This window comes from Balaenoptera ricei, chromosome 14 (assembly GCF_028023285.1).
Source record: "Balaenoptera ricei isolate mBalRic1 chromosome 14, mBalRic1.hap2, whole genome shotgun sequence".
In the NCBI taxonomy this organism is placed as follows: domain Eukaryota; kingdom Metazoa; phylum Chordata; class Mammalia; order Artiodactyla; family Balaenopteridae; genus Balaenoptera; species Balaenoptera ricei.
This window is the reverse complement of record NC_082652.1, coordinates 8,258,376-8,274,058: the sequence shown is the minus strand read 5'-3', so window position 1 is coordinate 8,274,058 and position 15,683 is coordinate 8,258,376. Positions and strand designations below refer to the sequence as shown.

Genomic DNA, 15,683 nt, shown 5'->3' with positions numbered 1-15,683 from the left:
AAACGCCTGTCCTCCCAGGGAGGCTAAGGAGGCCTGCACTCAGGGGACAGAGTTGGGAGGGATCTTGAGGATCCCAGAGTTCAGCCTCACCCTGCCCCCACTGTAGAGATGGGACAGTTGAGGCACAGAGAGGGGTAGAGATCAGCCCAAAGTCACAAAGACAGCAGCAAGGCCAAGAGCACGCCAGCCTCCCTTTGACTCTACCAGGGCCAATCTTCCAACACCTACAGAGTGGCCTTGGACACGCTGCAGGATACCACCTCCTTCCAGGGTGTGCTCCATAAATGCTGCCCACCAACTGCAATTCCCTCCTGTCCCAAGCAGCAGTCCCTCCCCTCCCGGAGTCAAGCAGCTCCAAGGATGGACCTGAGGCCCTGACAATAAAGTCACCCCCACTAAACCCCGCCACCTCCAAATCCCAAACTTCCCTAATAGTGAAATCTCTGCCCAACTTTCTAGAAGAGCCCGCGTGTGCAGGTCCCATCCCCATGGTGGGAACTGCCACCACAACCGCTCCCCCTTCAGTTGACACTGACTTGATGTCCAGACCCAAGGCCAACTCCAGTCCAACTCTCAGAAACTTAAGTGTGACCAGCGACCAGCTTCTCCATCCAATGGATCTTAGTGGCCTCAAAGGAGGCCTTGGACCCTAAGATCCAAGCTTCCTCTCAGTGGCAATCTCCCTGCAGGCTCCTTGGCATATGGCCTCTACTTGTGTACCTCCAGTGACGGGGAGCTCAGTGCCTAGCAGAGCAACTCATTCCAATACCACTTAGCTATACCTCGTCTTCCAAGATATGATCCTTCAACTGGCTGATGGCCGTTACCATACACCTTCACTTCCTGGGTAAAACAACCCAATTCCTCCTTCAAATTCATCTCACCTGATGTGGTATCCAGACTCTTCTCTCTCTCGAGGTTGACTTACCCACGAGGGTAAGTAATTACAACCCACGAGGAACACAATCTCCCACATGTGGCCCAACCCTCTCACTCTATACAGTGGGACTGTCACCTCCCTCATGCTGGGTAAAACACTTCCACTAAAATGTAGCCTAAGATTCCCAGGTCATCTGCCACATCCACTAGTGACTCAGCCTGTAACTGGCCAAAAGCCCTCAGCCCATCTCCCAGGAGCTGTAGGCAAATAGGTCTCGGTTCACTCAGTCCTCACTACCACCCTGGGAAGTCTTCCATTTTACAGATGAGAACATTGAGGCACTGAGATTAAGTCATTTCCAGGAAGTCACGCTTGTAAGCCGCAGAGCAGGAATTTGAATTAGGGCGGGGTTTTCTGGCCCCAGGGCCCATGCTCTTAATTATTGCCCTCTTCTATAGTTGTAGTTAATTTTTTTTTTTTTTGAAAGGGGAGAGTCCAAGTACAGAAATTGACCTTGATCCCAATTACATTTCATCTTGTTCTGCAGGAAGGAAGCTGCCACTCTGGGCGCATTCCCCTCTACCCTCTTCCCCTGGGCCAACTCTCCCTTCTCCTCTCCCCAGCCATCAGGATAAAGTTGCCCCTCCCCTCCCCACGGGACCATCCTCAGAAATCTCAGCAGGACATCTTGGAGGAAGGCATTCAAACTTCCCCTGAGGGAGGGCCCTCAGGAGGCTTTCTCCCCAAGAGAGAATTCTAGCCCACAGGCAGGAAAAAACAGGTAAGATGTGAGAGGCTACTTTTCCCTGCAGCCTGAGGCCTGCTTCTCTCCTTCTCTCAGGGACTGCCAAGGGCAAGGAGGCCCAGAGAAACCCCATCACTTGGCCTAAACACCGGGCTGAGGCCACCCGGCCAACAGGAGGCTGCTAAGAGTCAGTGGCCGAGCAAGAGCCCAGAGCCAGTCTCGCGGGAACCTACCGGAAGGGATGAAAAACGTGTAGCCCTGTTTCAGCTCAATTCTTTGGCATCGCTCCACACGGTCTCCCAGGAAGATGTCGCTCTGTTTGCCTGACAGCACCCACTCCTCGTACAGTGCCAAATTGTGCAAGGTTGGAGGAATCAGCCAAAAGATCTTAGGAGGAAATGGAAGCAATCAGTTAAAGATCCAGGCCAAAGTCTCTCATTTCTTCCAGGTTCTGCCACAACCCAGAAGACAGCCCCACCTGCCTGGGAGCAGGGAGGATGGGGGAGGACCCATCCCTGGGGACCCTTCCAGGATCAGGCCCAAAGGGTCTCTGGGGTGGCAGGGAAGGCTGTGCCGCCCTTCTGGGACACCCCTTGCCCGCCTTTAGAGAATCTCCGTTCCAGCTGAAACACCAGGGTGGGAAGACTTCCTGGACTGAGTGGAACATTCTTTCTCCTGAGCCGTGGGCTTGTCAGGGAGGTGGGGGAAGGAGAAGAAGGGGAATTTCCTAAGTTGTAGGATAAAATGGCCCAATAAATAAAACCAGCTTGTGCTGGCTCTGGAGAAGGAGGAAAAACATCTGGAACCAAGAGGGATGACTTCCTACCCGGAATTTCTTCCAACACATTCGGTTAAGACAAATGCACACGCAGACCCAGAGGAGCAGGGCAGCACACACGTATTCTCAAGGAGCACCCACATCCGTGCAGGGACCCCTATGCCCCCACGTGGACATGCACACAGGAGCAGACACAGCAGGAGCACCCTGAACACATGCCTCACGTCCTTCCTCTGGGTGATGTCTGTCCCTAATGTAAACTGTTCTTGCAGGCAACTAGACTTTTAAGTTAAAAGGTCCCAGTGCTGGAGCTGAAATTATAGCTGGGGGAAATGAATGCTGGAGGTTCTTGGGAGCCAAATCTGGAGTTCTAATTTGGCCTAAGATGCGTAGGACACTGGACTGGGTAAGCAGGTGTGAAAGGCTGACCAGATGTGATACAAAAGAGTTGACCTTGACCTTTCCCTCCAGAAGAAGACAGAGGGTGAGGAGTTGACCTTGATCTTTCCCTCCAGAAGAAGACAGAGGGTGAGCAGTTGACCTTGATCTTTCCCTCCAGAAGAAGACAGAGGGTGAGAAAGTCCTCACAGGGCGGGGTCTGGCTGGAGGCGGGGGGGGGGGGGGGGGGGGGGGGAGGGCAGAAGCAGAAAGGTGAGCGAGCCCCTCCATGCACAAACAGCCAGGCATGCACAGAGATCTGAAGAGACTCAACTCACCTTCCCACCCCGGAAAACATGGTACCAAACGGAAGTGCCTCCAAAGTCGATGTGGAAGTCAGTGAAACAACCTTTCACGCTCATCAGACAGTACCTGCAGCACAGAAGTGGGGAAGCAGAAAAACAATTCAATGCCTGAATCACAGGAGGTGAGCAAACAGCTTCAGAGATGCTTGACCTGCTGCCCTTTTATAAATGCTGACACTGGGGAATTTTCTTTTTTTTTTTAAGACCCAAATCTAATCGGAGTTCCCCATGGGGGAAGCCCCTGTGATCAGGTGGCGAATCTCAAGCATTGGCTACCTGCCCCCAAGGCTGGGAGAGGCATTTTTGTTTTCAGGTTCCCAAGAGAGAGCTGGCAACCCACAGGCCACTTGGTTCCTTCCTCGCAGACGGTTTTTACTCTTGCCCCACCCCTGCCTCCTACCCAAGCAAGAGGCTTCATTTCTGCTCCTTTCAGCTCCTATACCTGCAGTTCTCCCAAGCTGCCAGGCCCCTTTGCAGCAGCTGGGCCCTCTGGAATTCAGCTGTAAACCACCTGTATAGCTTGCCAATTACTAGTCCCCATTCATCTCCTCATTCATTCAACAATCATGTACTGAGAGCCAACCAGTGGTCCAGCCCAGAGCTAGGCATGGCACTTAGAGAAACGCATAAGACTCCTGCCATTAAGGATGAAACACTCTTAAGGGAGCACTACCCTGGGAAAGTTAAATGGCAAGACGAACTGCAAATGATTGCAAAGTAAGCAATGCAGCTGAAAGTGTATAATTCCACGTATGAAATGTCCAGAGTAGGCAGATCTACAGAGACAGAGAGCAGGTTAGTGGTGGCCAGAGGCTGGGGGTGTTGGGAGGAAATGGGGAGTGACTGCTAATGGGTACAGGGCTTCGTTGTGGGGTGACAAAAATGTTCCAAAATTGATGGTGGTTGCACAGCTCTGTAAACATACTAAAAACATTGAACTGTACACTTTAAGTGGATGAATGGTATGTGAACTGTCCCTCAATAAAGCTGCTAAAAAACAAGTAAAGTGATAAAGACCCTGGGGGTGGGGTGGTGGAGTGGCAGAGAGGGAGGGAAGGAGACAGAGAGAGAGAGCCTGGCCCTGAGCGGCTTGGACAGAGGGAGGGCATTCGGGAGAAGAAACCTGCCAGCAGCCCCCCTTCTAAGCTCTAGCAACTGCCAGACAACCCACCCTTCCTTACAGGAACTCACCCGTCCCCTCCCTCCCCCCTCCACTTGCTGCCCTCCTAGGGGTGGGCAGAGCTTAGGAGGAGGGGGGACAGACAGGCTTCCAGGTTCGGGCCTGGCAGACGGCAGTGCCAGGGCCCCCTCCCTCTCACCCACCCCTTCCCCCAAGAGCCACAAGAGCAGGGCTGGGGCAGTCCCCCACAGCTCATGCTCCCACACCTTGGCACCTCCGGAGGCCCGCATACACATGGTTACCCCACTGACCTCTTTTCCCCGCTGCACTTTGCTTTTCCATGGTTTGGGAAGAGGAGAGGAATGGGGCGGGGACGGGCAGGGAGGAGCCAGCAGCCTGAGAGGAGATAACGGTGGGGGCCAGGGGGGACGTGGGCTGAGCTGGTTAGGAGGCTGGAGGGTTCCAGGCGCCCCCTCCCTCTGGTTGCCTTTTGCACCTCACATTCAGGTGGACCCGGGGCTCGGCAGTATGCAGGCGGCGTGCCCCGTGTCCCTCCTCCGGATAGGCTGGAAGGAGCCTTAACCATGTGTCTGCAGGAGGCTGACAAATCAGAAGGCCTTCCTGCACATCAGAGCCCCGCTGCCTAGCAACCCCATCGGAGGGGTGTAGTTGACAGCACAGGACGCAGCCCTGTCACGAAGACAGGCGCGGGCTGTGGTGCTGGCGCTGGGGTTGTTAAAGTCCCAGCTCCGGCTCCGGCTCCGGCTCCGGCTCCGGCTCCGGTCGCACACCCTGTTGCCTCCTCCCAGCCCACCCAAGCCAGGTCCCCACTCTGAAGGCCTGGGTGATTCTCTTCTCTCCAAGGAACTGGAGGGGTAGGGGGCCTGCTAAAGCCCCAGTCCACCCCACCCGCATGGACCACACCGGCCTCTTCTCTCCAAGCACCACTTCAAAATATTAGTCCTCATTTTCCTAAAACCACCTCTTCCTCTCGGTTATCTTCTTCTCTTTCTTTAATCTAACCTTGGTTTCCCACCTCCTCCAGGCCTGAGCAGAATGGTCTGGGGAAAACAATTTAAGTGTTTGTGGGGTAGAGAAAGGTGAGGTGCTTCCTTCGGTCTGCAGCTGGATACCCACCCAGGGGCCCAAAGCAGAAAGGAGAGGAGCTTGGCTCTTGGGCTCCAGGACCCAAGTCGCCCTGGCCAAACAGGTCGTCCACCTCCAACCTGCCAATCTCCTGCCGCAGCCCCAGCCTGCCCAGCACACGCAGAAACGGAATCCCTGCGAGCTGCGGCTGCTGCGTACGAGGGAAAGTTCTCCAAGTTGAGCCTGTGTCTGCTCTGCCCTCCCAGTCACCCTTCAGCACCCTCCGAGGCCCCTCGGAGCTTGGGGGCGCCACTTCCAGCCCCGCCTCTCCATGAAAGGCCCCTCCTCCCATGTCCCTCATTTCCTGGCTGCCAGGCCTGGGCCGCCCCTCCTGCCGGGCAAGTGCACGCTTTAGGGTGGCCAGGGTAGCTGGGACGGGGCGGCTTTTGTCCCGGGGCCCTGCAGCCGTCACCCCGCCTGCCTCCTCGCCTGCCCCGCACTCATTCCGCGTTTCCCCCCTCACTCCTGCTTCTCGCTCGCTCTGGCGTGACGCCTTTGCACTGACCTCTAACAGCTTCCTCTTCCAAAGCACACCGCAGTCACATGGGCACCCCGGCTCGGTGCCACGGCCGCTAAGCTCTCGCCGCTGCCGGCCAGCCGGCCTGGTTTCCGCCTCGGCCGCCCCCTGCCCGGAAAGCCGCGCCCCTCGACACCCCCACTCACGGCGCGGGCGGCTTCTGTGTAGGACACCCTCCAAGTTGGCGGCTGAAAATCCCGCGCCCCCGAGCTAAGCCTTTGGGGGGTTCCCGCCTCCCAAGGCCGGGGCTGGCTGGGGAGGAGCGTGGTAGGAGGGGGCGCTGCACCTGCAGCACCAACTTTGGGGCGCTGCCTCGGGTCAGGGGAGGCGGGGCAGCCCCACCCCGCCCTTTTCCCTCCAACTTAGCGAAACTCCCCCGGCAGCCCAGGCGGTGTCCCCTCGGGCAAAGGTCTGGCGGGGGGACCTGGAAAGCTGGCACCGGGTGACGGGGCTGGAGGCGCCGAGCGCGCGTGCACACACTCTACACACTTACACGCAGCCCCGGGAGACACAAAGAGCGGCTCCGTGACGCCGGCCGTGCAGCCCGCGGGAGGGAGGCGACCCACACCCCGCCCCGGCGCGCCCCGAAGGAGTGGGGGGCTCCAGGGCGGCCCCGGGCCCGCGGGGCGCAGCGCAGAAACGCCCGCCCGGCCCCGCCCGCGGTTACCCTCGACTGTGGCGCGGCTCCCGGGCGTCCCCTTTGGCGGCGGAGGCTCGACGCTCGTCCGGCCCCGGCGACCAGAGCCGAGCCCCCTCCACGGTGCTGCCAGGCCCCGGTCGAGGACCGCGGAGCCCTCGCTCGCTTCGTTCCTTTCTCGGGGAGCCGGGCGCAGCCTGCGCTCATCCCCGCGCAGAAACTGAACACCCGCGCGGCACGGCGGCTGCCAGGGAGGCGGAGGGAAGCGCGCCCGACCAGCGCCAGGGGACGCCGCCGCCGCCCACGGCCGCCCCCTCGCCCGGGCTGGGTGGGGGCACGAGGGTAGCTCTCCCCACCTCCGTTCTACTGGCAGGCGCTCGGGGACTCCCGCACGCCCGTTTTCAGGGAGTGTGGACGCCGTCCTGCTGCTGAAGGCGACGACCCAGCAAAACCACCTTCCTGAAACGCACCCCTCGGGGCAAAGCTATAGAAAGGACCAGTGCCAGGGGTTGGAGGGCTTGTCTGATTCCGGGCATGGCAGCCCAGAGATCAGGGATGCGGCTCTGGCCCTAAAACAGACTAGCTGTGACCTTGGACAACCACTTCCCCTCTCTCAGCAGTTTCCTTGCCCTGGGGGCAGGGAGGTGACCTGACGTTCATCTGCAATCTAAGATGCTCTTTTGCTGCGCCTGCCCCTACCTGACCCCTTAGTAGCTGTGTAACCCCACATCATAGAACTATTGTGGGAATTCATTGAGATAAACACTTTGATTACTTAATCCAATCTTCACAACAGCCCTGTAAGGTCATTTGCAGGACTGTACCCATTTTACAGATGAGAAAGCAAGACAGGCTCAGAGGTGGTGACTCACCATGATCACTACCCTCGTAGTGGGGTGCTTACCCAAGCAGCCTGTCTCAGAGTTTCTCAGCCCTTCTCCCCAGGTCTCCCTGGTAAATCCCAAGATCTCAAGAAGCAGAGTCTGCAGGCTACAGCCAAACCTCAACCACTAACTGAAGAAGTCAGTCCAGCTCAAATCAGAAGTCACCCCTCCAGGGCACGCTCATCAGGACCACAGCCCTCTTCCCATCCCACCCTTCCCCCATAATCCACAAGGGGGGCCAGGAGATGGTGGTATGGCGTCTGCAGGGGCAGAAATCAAACTTCTCGATTCTTTGGCCAAATCCCATTCCCTGGGCTACCCAGAATTATTAATTAATAGGTTCCAATTATCAAGTGCTCATAATAATAGCTGCTTACATGCATGATATCATTTTACCCTTAAAACAACCTAATAATCCCCATTTTAGGGAACTGAACATTAAGCCATTTAAAGGTGGTCAACGCCCTGGCCCAGGGTGTTGCTTCCTTGTGTCATTTACTGGATGGCTCACCCATTAGTACCTCCCTGATGGCCTGCTGTGAGGTTAAACTGTAAACTCCCTGGAACTGTTTGAATTTTTTACCTTATGTATGCTTTGCCTATTTAAAAGAAAAGATAGTAATGACAAAGACTATCCCCGACCTTGGATTTGAGCACCAGTCACTGAATTAAATGAACTCAGAGAGGAGAAGGCCCTGACAACAGGATCAGGCTGTCCACATGGGAGACATATTACTTTTTTCTTTTTTTTTATTTTGTATTTTGGCTGCACCACCCAGCATGCAGGATGGTTCCCCGACCAGGGATTTGTTCCCCGGGCCTCCACGGTGAAAGCACCGAATCCTAACCACTAGATCACCAGGGAACTCCCCCATATTACTTTTTAAGTCACAAATGCCCAGATCCTTGTGAGTAGGGACCACACCAGATTCATCTGTGTAAGTGCAGCACCCAGCAACAGCCCTATAATTATTCTAATCAGCTATGTGACACTGGACCAAATCTTTCCCCCTTCTGGATCTCTGCATCCCATTTGTTAAAACTAGTCAGGGCCCTCTAACTGGTGGCCCTTACAGATCAAACCAGGCCCTAGATATGCTTGGTTTGGCCAGTACTCTTTAAAAAAAAAAATTTTTTTTAAAGGCTGCCTCTCCAGTTACCCAGAAGCCACACCAGCCCCTACTGTCTTACACTCAGCTGCTACATCCATTACTGCATTGAACCACTAAGATTTCCAGCTTCCTTGTCTGTTAAATGGGGATAGTAACTTGCTTCCAGTATCACTGAGATCTGTGTGCTAAGTGTCTAACACAGCACCTGGGGCCATACATGGCACCACAGGAAAGGCTGGCTCTCTCTGTTCTTCTTTTCGAGGTAGAAGGGAAAAGCCAGGAATCCAGAGACCTGGGTCCAGGGCGTGGCCCACATGTGACATCAGCAGCCTCTCTAGGTCAGTTTCTCTATGTGATATATTACACAGGGACGATCATTTATGATGCCAACAAACACGGTTGATGAGAGTGAGAAGGTAAATATCGGCTGTAGAGATGCCCTATGCAAATGTGAGGGAGGGTAGATTAAAAAGCAGAGGATGCCAGGATTCCAATGGCAGCTGCAGCCCCTGTGTGTCTACAGGAGGCCACATAGACAAACATCTTCTCCCAACCACATTTCACATCCACTGCAGGCTCCATCTTCCCCACATCATGGGAGGGAGGCAGGGCAGGGATGACAGGATCACCACTTTGTAGAGGGAAAACTGAGTCTCTAAGAGGAGATAAAAGATTTGCCGTAGCTCAGGGAGAGACAGAGGCAGCCCCGAAACTTGGTCATCCCAGTGCCTGCCTCCATCCTGTTTCAGCTGCGTACCCCCAGAAAGTACGTGGGAAGAAAATGCAGTCAATTTTCAATTTTGGGGGGCCAAATGTAGGCTTTACACGGGATCCCCTTTTGGCTGGGCTTCTGAGCTCTTTCAGTCCACTGTATATCTCTAATACACCAGCAAACCTCATTTCTGCAAGCCCAGTGGGCTACAGGAGCAGATGAGAACAGAAAGGACTCACTAATTTCTTTCTGGAATGTGTTAAAATACCCAACGGTCCTAAGTGAAAAAGGTGTGCCCATGTCATAGACCCAGGAGATTGTAGAGGTTTTAAAACCTGTCCACAAAGTCTTTGAGAGCTCCCCACCCCTTCCAGAGGCAGAGCCAAATTCCCCTCCCTTGAGTGTGGGCTAGACTTCGTGACTTGCTTTTAACTACTATAATATGGCAGAAGTAAACAGTATGTGACTTCCAAAATTAGGTTTTAAAAGGCACTGTGGCTTCCTCCTTGCTCTCTCTCAAACCATTTCTGGCGGAGGGCAGGAAGCTGCCATGTCATGAGGACACTCAAGCAGCCCTATGGAGAGGCCTACATAGTGAAGAACTGACGCCCAGCCCTAAGTTTTGGGTTTTGTTTTGTTTTGTCGTGCCGCGCAGCTTGTGAGATCTTAGTTTCCCGACCGGGGATTGAACCTGGGCCCTCGGCAGTGAAAGCGCAGTCTTAACCACTGGACAGCCAGGGAATTCCCCAGGTCTAAGTTTTGACACAAGCTTATGCAAGACTCTGAGCCAGAATCACCCAGCTAAGCCACACCCAGATTCCTGCCCTACAGAAGCTGTGAGCTGATGCTGCTAAGACATAAAGTTTTTTAAGTTGTGAGGTTTTAGGGTAATCTGCTATGCAGCAGTAAACAACCAATACAGGGGTACCTCCAAATCATTGTCACTGTTTGTACGATTATGGAATTTTCCAAGACAAATAATTCTGTACAGCCAAAACATTTCTGTGGGGCAGCAATTAGGGGCGGGGGGGGGGGGGGGGGTAGGCCGCGGCAGAAATGCGTGGCGCAGCCGATATGCAACCTACCCTGCCATCATCTTTTCCCTTTATCCTGCTTCTTCATGACACTTATCACCTCCTAAGTTATATTATTCACTTGTTTGCTGGCCTGTCTCTTCTCCCAGCCAGAATACAAGCTCCATGAGAAGAGGGACTTTGTTTATTCACTGTATTCTACCAACTACTTAGAAGACTGTCTTGCACAAAATACAAAGTAAATGCAGCAAGAGGTATAACTAATACACTAGTATACTTTTTCTTTTTTTTTTTTTTTTTTTGGCCCCGCCATGCGGCTTGTGGGATCTCAGTTCCCCAACCAGGGATCGAACCTGGGCCACAGCAGTGAAAGCACCAAGCCCTAACCGCTGGACCGCCCAGGAATTCCCACACCAGTATACTCTTCAGAAATCTTTGTCTCCCACAAAGTTGCAACTACCCCTTCGACAACTGTCTCCACCCCTTGTCTTAAACACCTGAACCAAAACCCATTAAAATTCCTAACCCCCTCACCATGATCAAACGACATAAATCCTGGAACCAGGGAGAAGTCAGTCATGGGTTTGTAACCCTCCTCTCGTCCCCCCTGCAAACCCTCGGTTCAGGTGGCCCTTCAGCTGTCTCCACTCTCCAGGCACCTCCAGCATGGAGGCTCTGTGATTTCTAGAAAGTGTCGTTTTAATTAAATTCCAAAGAACCATTCTACGATCCCAGAGGACTTCATCATCATGGGATTTTTACCTTGCTTATTAACTGAAATCAGCATTCTTTTCAGCCGAACAAGTGGACTACTTCCAAGGTGACAATTTCCTTCCTAACAAGGTTCAAATCCTACAAAAAGCTCCCACGGCCACTGACAGGGTTTGTAAATCTATTTGCCACATAGTCCAACCAATATGTCCAAGACATGCGGTTCTAGAAAATTGTGTGTGAGCCTTTTTCTGGTAATTAGATAGAATTCTCAATGTATTAACAGAGCTTACTATTTAAAGGAATCTTTCAATAAAGTGTAGAATATACTGAACATCTCAGAGAGGCAAAGTAGATATTAATTGAAATCTGTCACCCAAGGCTGTCTATTTTACCTTCCTAAATACAAGTCCTGTTTGTCCTCTGCTCTCCTCTAACCCTCATCTAGATGATGCAGTGGCTCCTCTTACCAGTCTGCCCCCACCTCCTTCAATCCACGCGGCAGCTGCAGAATTTGCAGAATACAAATCTGAACACACACCTCTCTGCTTAAAATCTCAGAGGTTTCCGACTGCTCTTAGGAGAAATACAGACCCCTCACTATGACACTCAGGCCCTGTCAGCCTGACCCACCCCGCATCCTGCACCATTGACCTTCCCTTGATCTGCTCCAGCCCCACTGGCCTTTCTTTGGCAAGTCCTTCAGCCCCGCCCTGTCCCCAGCCCTCCCCACCATCCCAGGCTCTCTGCACACAGCCAGAAAAGTTCTTCCCAGGCCTCTTCACTTAAGTAACCCCTCTCCCCTTTAGACTGCAGCTCAGGGTGGCCTGCCCTGCCCTCCCTAACCTGGTGAATCCCCCGGTACATGCTCCCATAGCACCGTGGGTCTCTGCCTTGTGGCCTCATCACAGCTGCAAATTTCCATTTGTTTCTCTGACTGTTGGATTAACATCTGTCTCCTGAATAGACTGTAACCTCCATGAGGGCAGGGAGCTCATCTGGTTTTCTCCCTGCTGTATTCCCGGTACCCAACACCAATCAGATGTTCAGTTTATAGGCTGAATCAATCAATCACTCAATCAACAAGGGTCAGGATCTGCCTCTCACTAATCTGAGTCTCACACTCTTTCCTCAAGCTCTGCCTCTGTGATTCCATCAAGGACCTTGGCACTTGCCTACTGCCATCCCTCCCCCACTTCCGTCCCATCTCCTCTGTCCTTTAAAGTCCAGGTCAATATCCTCTCCGAGATGATTTCCTGATGCCAGCAACCCAAAAGGATTCCTTCTCTCCCCATTTGCCTTCTGGGAACCCGTTTCCCTCTGCCTAGGATGAGAGGTGCACCTTACCCTCATGTTAATGGCACATTCTCCAGCAGGTAGGGGCTTTTAGTCCTGTTCATCTTTTACTTCCCTGTTCCAAGGGCTCCATAAATTTTGATGTGATCGGATCGGAACAAAACAGAATTGAAAACCCTCCTACCAACCCCTCCTTGAGCCCAATCTTTCCCTTTGAGGCAGCCCAGATCCAAGGAGTGTAAGGAGCTTCAGCTTTGAGGGGAGAAAAAAATGTCTGAGAGGTAATTAAAGAGAGAGAGAGCCTGAAAGCAAAACCTTGAGAAGCCCAGGGCCAGCGTGCTAGCCTCCCTTACAAAGCCTGGCACAGAGTTTGCATTCAGTATGCACTGAATGAAGGGCTGAGTGAATGAAAAGTTCACAGCCTTTAAGCTCCTAGGGTCACTCCTGGCAGCAGGGCTGAGCAGAGAGATGCTAATGGATTTGGAGTCACCAGAGCCAACTCTTCTAGGAAGCCCAAAGCAATAGTTCTGCCTGGGCCACCAGCATCTCCTTCTCATTTTAAAGATGGAAACACAGAGGGCCTGAGATGGTAGGGGCCCCAAGGTGACTTCCTCATCCCAAGGGTCCGCCACTCAAGTCCTAGAACATGGAAGGTGCTCGTAGCTACCTCTGCCCATGTTAAATAATCAGTCTCAGGACTTGCTGGTCACACCACATGTAGTGATGTCCCTGCAATTAGATGTGGCCACGTTCCCAGCCCACCATCAACCTCCCGCTTAGAGGGCACCGTCTCTCTAAGGAATGTCTGGTGAGGAAGTGGCCCCTGGCTTTTTTCAGGAAAGGTTCTTCTCAATCAGAGGTCCCAGGTCTCAACAGCAGGAAGCAAAAAACACCAGACCCCTACCCAGCCCTTGGCAAAGGTAAAGTGTCCGTGGCGGACCCCTAAAAATCCACTCCCAGGACATGCTGTCACTTGCAGGGAGAAGACGAATGTTTGACAAGTACACATACACACACGCGCATGCACACACACACACGCACACACAAATGCACACAGAGATGGTTCCCATTACTCTTCCTCCTCTTCAGATCACATCCCCACAGGGAGAGATGGCAGGGAGGCCAAAGAACGATCTGGATGGAGGATCCAGACCCGGAGCAGAATGCAGAGCCCCTGCATTCCAGGGAAGCAAGACGCCAACCTGCCCACACCAAGGACCCCCGGCCCTCACGTCCTAGCGGCGAGCCCGCAGGGCCGTGGCCTCAGCCCAGGCTCACTTCCAGCCCCCGCCCCCCACAGGGCTGAAAGCCACCCCCTCCCGGGTCCCGCCGCCAGCCGGGCAGCCTTACTTCTTCACTTTCGGGTACTTCATCTCCGCAATGGCATTCGTGGCTTCCGTCTGCTTCTCCTTCAAGTGCTGGGGCCACATGTTATCAACCCAGTCCACCAGGTCTACCTGCAATCCAGCCAGGCCGCCGTCAGCGCCTCCTGGCTCCCAGTGCCCTGAAGCTGGGCCCCATCACCACCTCCACCCCTCCTCCCGCGCCCAAACGCCTCCCGCCCTCCCCCTGGGCCAGCGCAGGCTGGCCTCGAGCAAGACGAGCAGGCGGAAGGTGGCCGGGGAGGGGACCGCGGCCGGGGAGAGGGGGGGGTGCTGCCTACCACGGTGGGACGCTTGACCAAGTGCTCCAGCTTGGTGTGGCTGAACTCAAGGCTGATGACGTTGTACAGCTTGTCCCGCTGGGCCTCGGGCGTCTCGTAGTACCGCACAAACTGGGACATGCTCATCTCCGCGCCCTTCTGCGTGTTCACGTCCATCACGTCCACCAGCCGCCGGCTACCTGGGGGCAGAATCCACAGGCTGGTGGCTCCAGCCAGCTGGGGGTGCAGATCCTACTCGGGAGGCCCCGTAAAACAAAACCTGCCCCTGCCCTAGCATCCCCCATATGCCTCGCCCTACGCCCTGTCTGCTCAATTACCTGGTCCTATCAGTTTTCCTCACCAAGTCACTCTCCAACCTTAAAACGAATCCCTCCCCAGTCCATCTGCTTCCCTCCACCACAACTAACTTGCCCCGAAATGCTCAGTTATTGAGCTGCAGAGCTGGGATTGGAAGCCAATTCCATCTTATGCTGGAACCCAGGTTCTTAATTCTTAACCCCCGACCCCCACCTCTGCCCTATGCAATACTGAATCTTGATCACATGCTAAGGTTGAAAAATGATCCCCGCCTTCAGTGGCTGGCTCCTCGCCCCACAGATCCAGGGAAGCCTTGGAGAACCGCTTTGTTTTTGAGTCAGGAGTGCAAATCCACCAGGGGGCATCCCTGAACTTTGCTGGAAATTCTGGCCATGCTCTGGGCACTGCTGGCTCCTTCCTTACCAGGGCTCCTGGAACGGGTGGGCTCTGCTCAGCTGTTCTGGAAAGCCCACCTGTCAGAGAACCTGCTATGTTAGAGTGGGGGAGGGGAAGAGAACAGGCCCCCAAGCTCTCTCCGCTTCCTGGCTGGCCTCCAGCCTTCCACCTCCCCTGCCTCTCCTCCTTCTGCCTCTCCTCCCTCACCTTGCTCAGGGTCCCATCTGCAAAGCCCCCTGAGGAAGGGGATTTGCTGGGCAGGTAGGTGATGGGAATCACAGCCCTAGAGGCTGGTGCAAGTCAGCATTAAAGGCCTGGAGCTCAGCTGCCCCATCAGTACAATACAGTGGTTAAGCTAAGACTTTGTGGGTTTGAACCCCAGCTGGACCTCGGACCTCTTAGCGTCTCTCAGTTTCCCCATCTGTAACATGGGACAAAAATGGCAGCCAACCTATGGGGTTGTCCTGTGACTTAAATGAGATAATGTACATGAAACATTCCTGAGAAGTGCCTGCAAGTAGGAAGTGTTACCTAACTGGCCAATTTCTTTTATAATTACAGGTGGAGAAAGTGACGTGGCGGGAAATCAGAGCCAGTTAAATCTCTGCCAGCCAGTCCAAAAGGACTGACCACTTACCATCCTAAAACATAATCAGGATGGCTAAGGGTGGGGGATGGGGGGCTTATGAGGGGTGATGAAAATGTTCTAAAATTGACTGTGGCAATGACTGCACAAACTCTGTGAACAAATGAAAAACCATTGAATTGTACACTTTAAATGGGTGAATTGTATGGTATGTGGATTATAACTCAGTAAAGCTGTTATTAAACAAAAACACTAGGCACTAAATGACCAACAAAGTTGGTTTTTCTAAAAAATATTTTTTTCTTTCAAAAGTCTCCTATCCACTTAAAACATACCTAATAAAAAATATAAATTATTCAGCCATAAAAAGGAGAGTACAGACGGTCCCCGACTTACCATGGTTCAACCTAGGTTTTCCGACTTTAA

At 53.7% G+C, this 15,683-nt stretch overlaps 1 protein-coding gene across 8 annotated transcripts in view; it reads right to left on the bottom strand.

Moving 5' to 3' along the window:
• The window catches only part of KDM2B (lysine demethylase 2B), a 123,539-nt gene that overhangs the window by 82,193 nt on the left and 25,663 nt on the right, over positions 1 to 15,683 (bottom strand). For 6 of the 8 annotated variants that reach the window (XM_059895100.1, XM_059895101.1, XM_059895102.1 and 3 more), the window contains exons 5-8: positions 13,979 to 14,157; positions 13,666 to 13,772; positions 3,120 to 3,213; positions 1,859 to 2,012 (exon numbers count right to left, since the gene is read on the bottom strand). In XM_059895100.1, the coding sequence (XP_059751083.1) occupies positions 1,859 to 2,012; positions 3,120 to 3,213; positions 13,666 to 13,772; positions 13,979 to 14,157 (534 nt within the window). Of the gene's footprint in view, positions 1 to 1,858; positions 2,013 to 3,119; positions 3,214 to 5,917; positions 6,190 to 6,596; positions 6,763 to 13,665; positions 13,773 to 13,978; positions 14,158 to 15,683 lie in introns of those variants that run through there. The other 2 variants (XM_059895109.1, XM_059895107.1) reach the window with 2 other exon arrangements.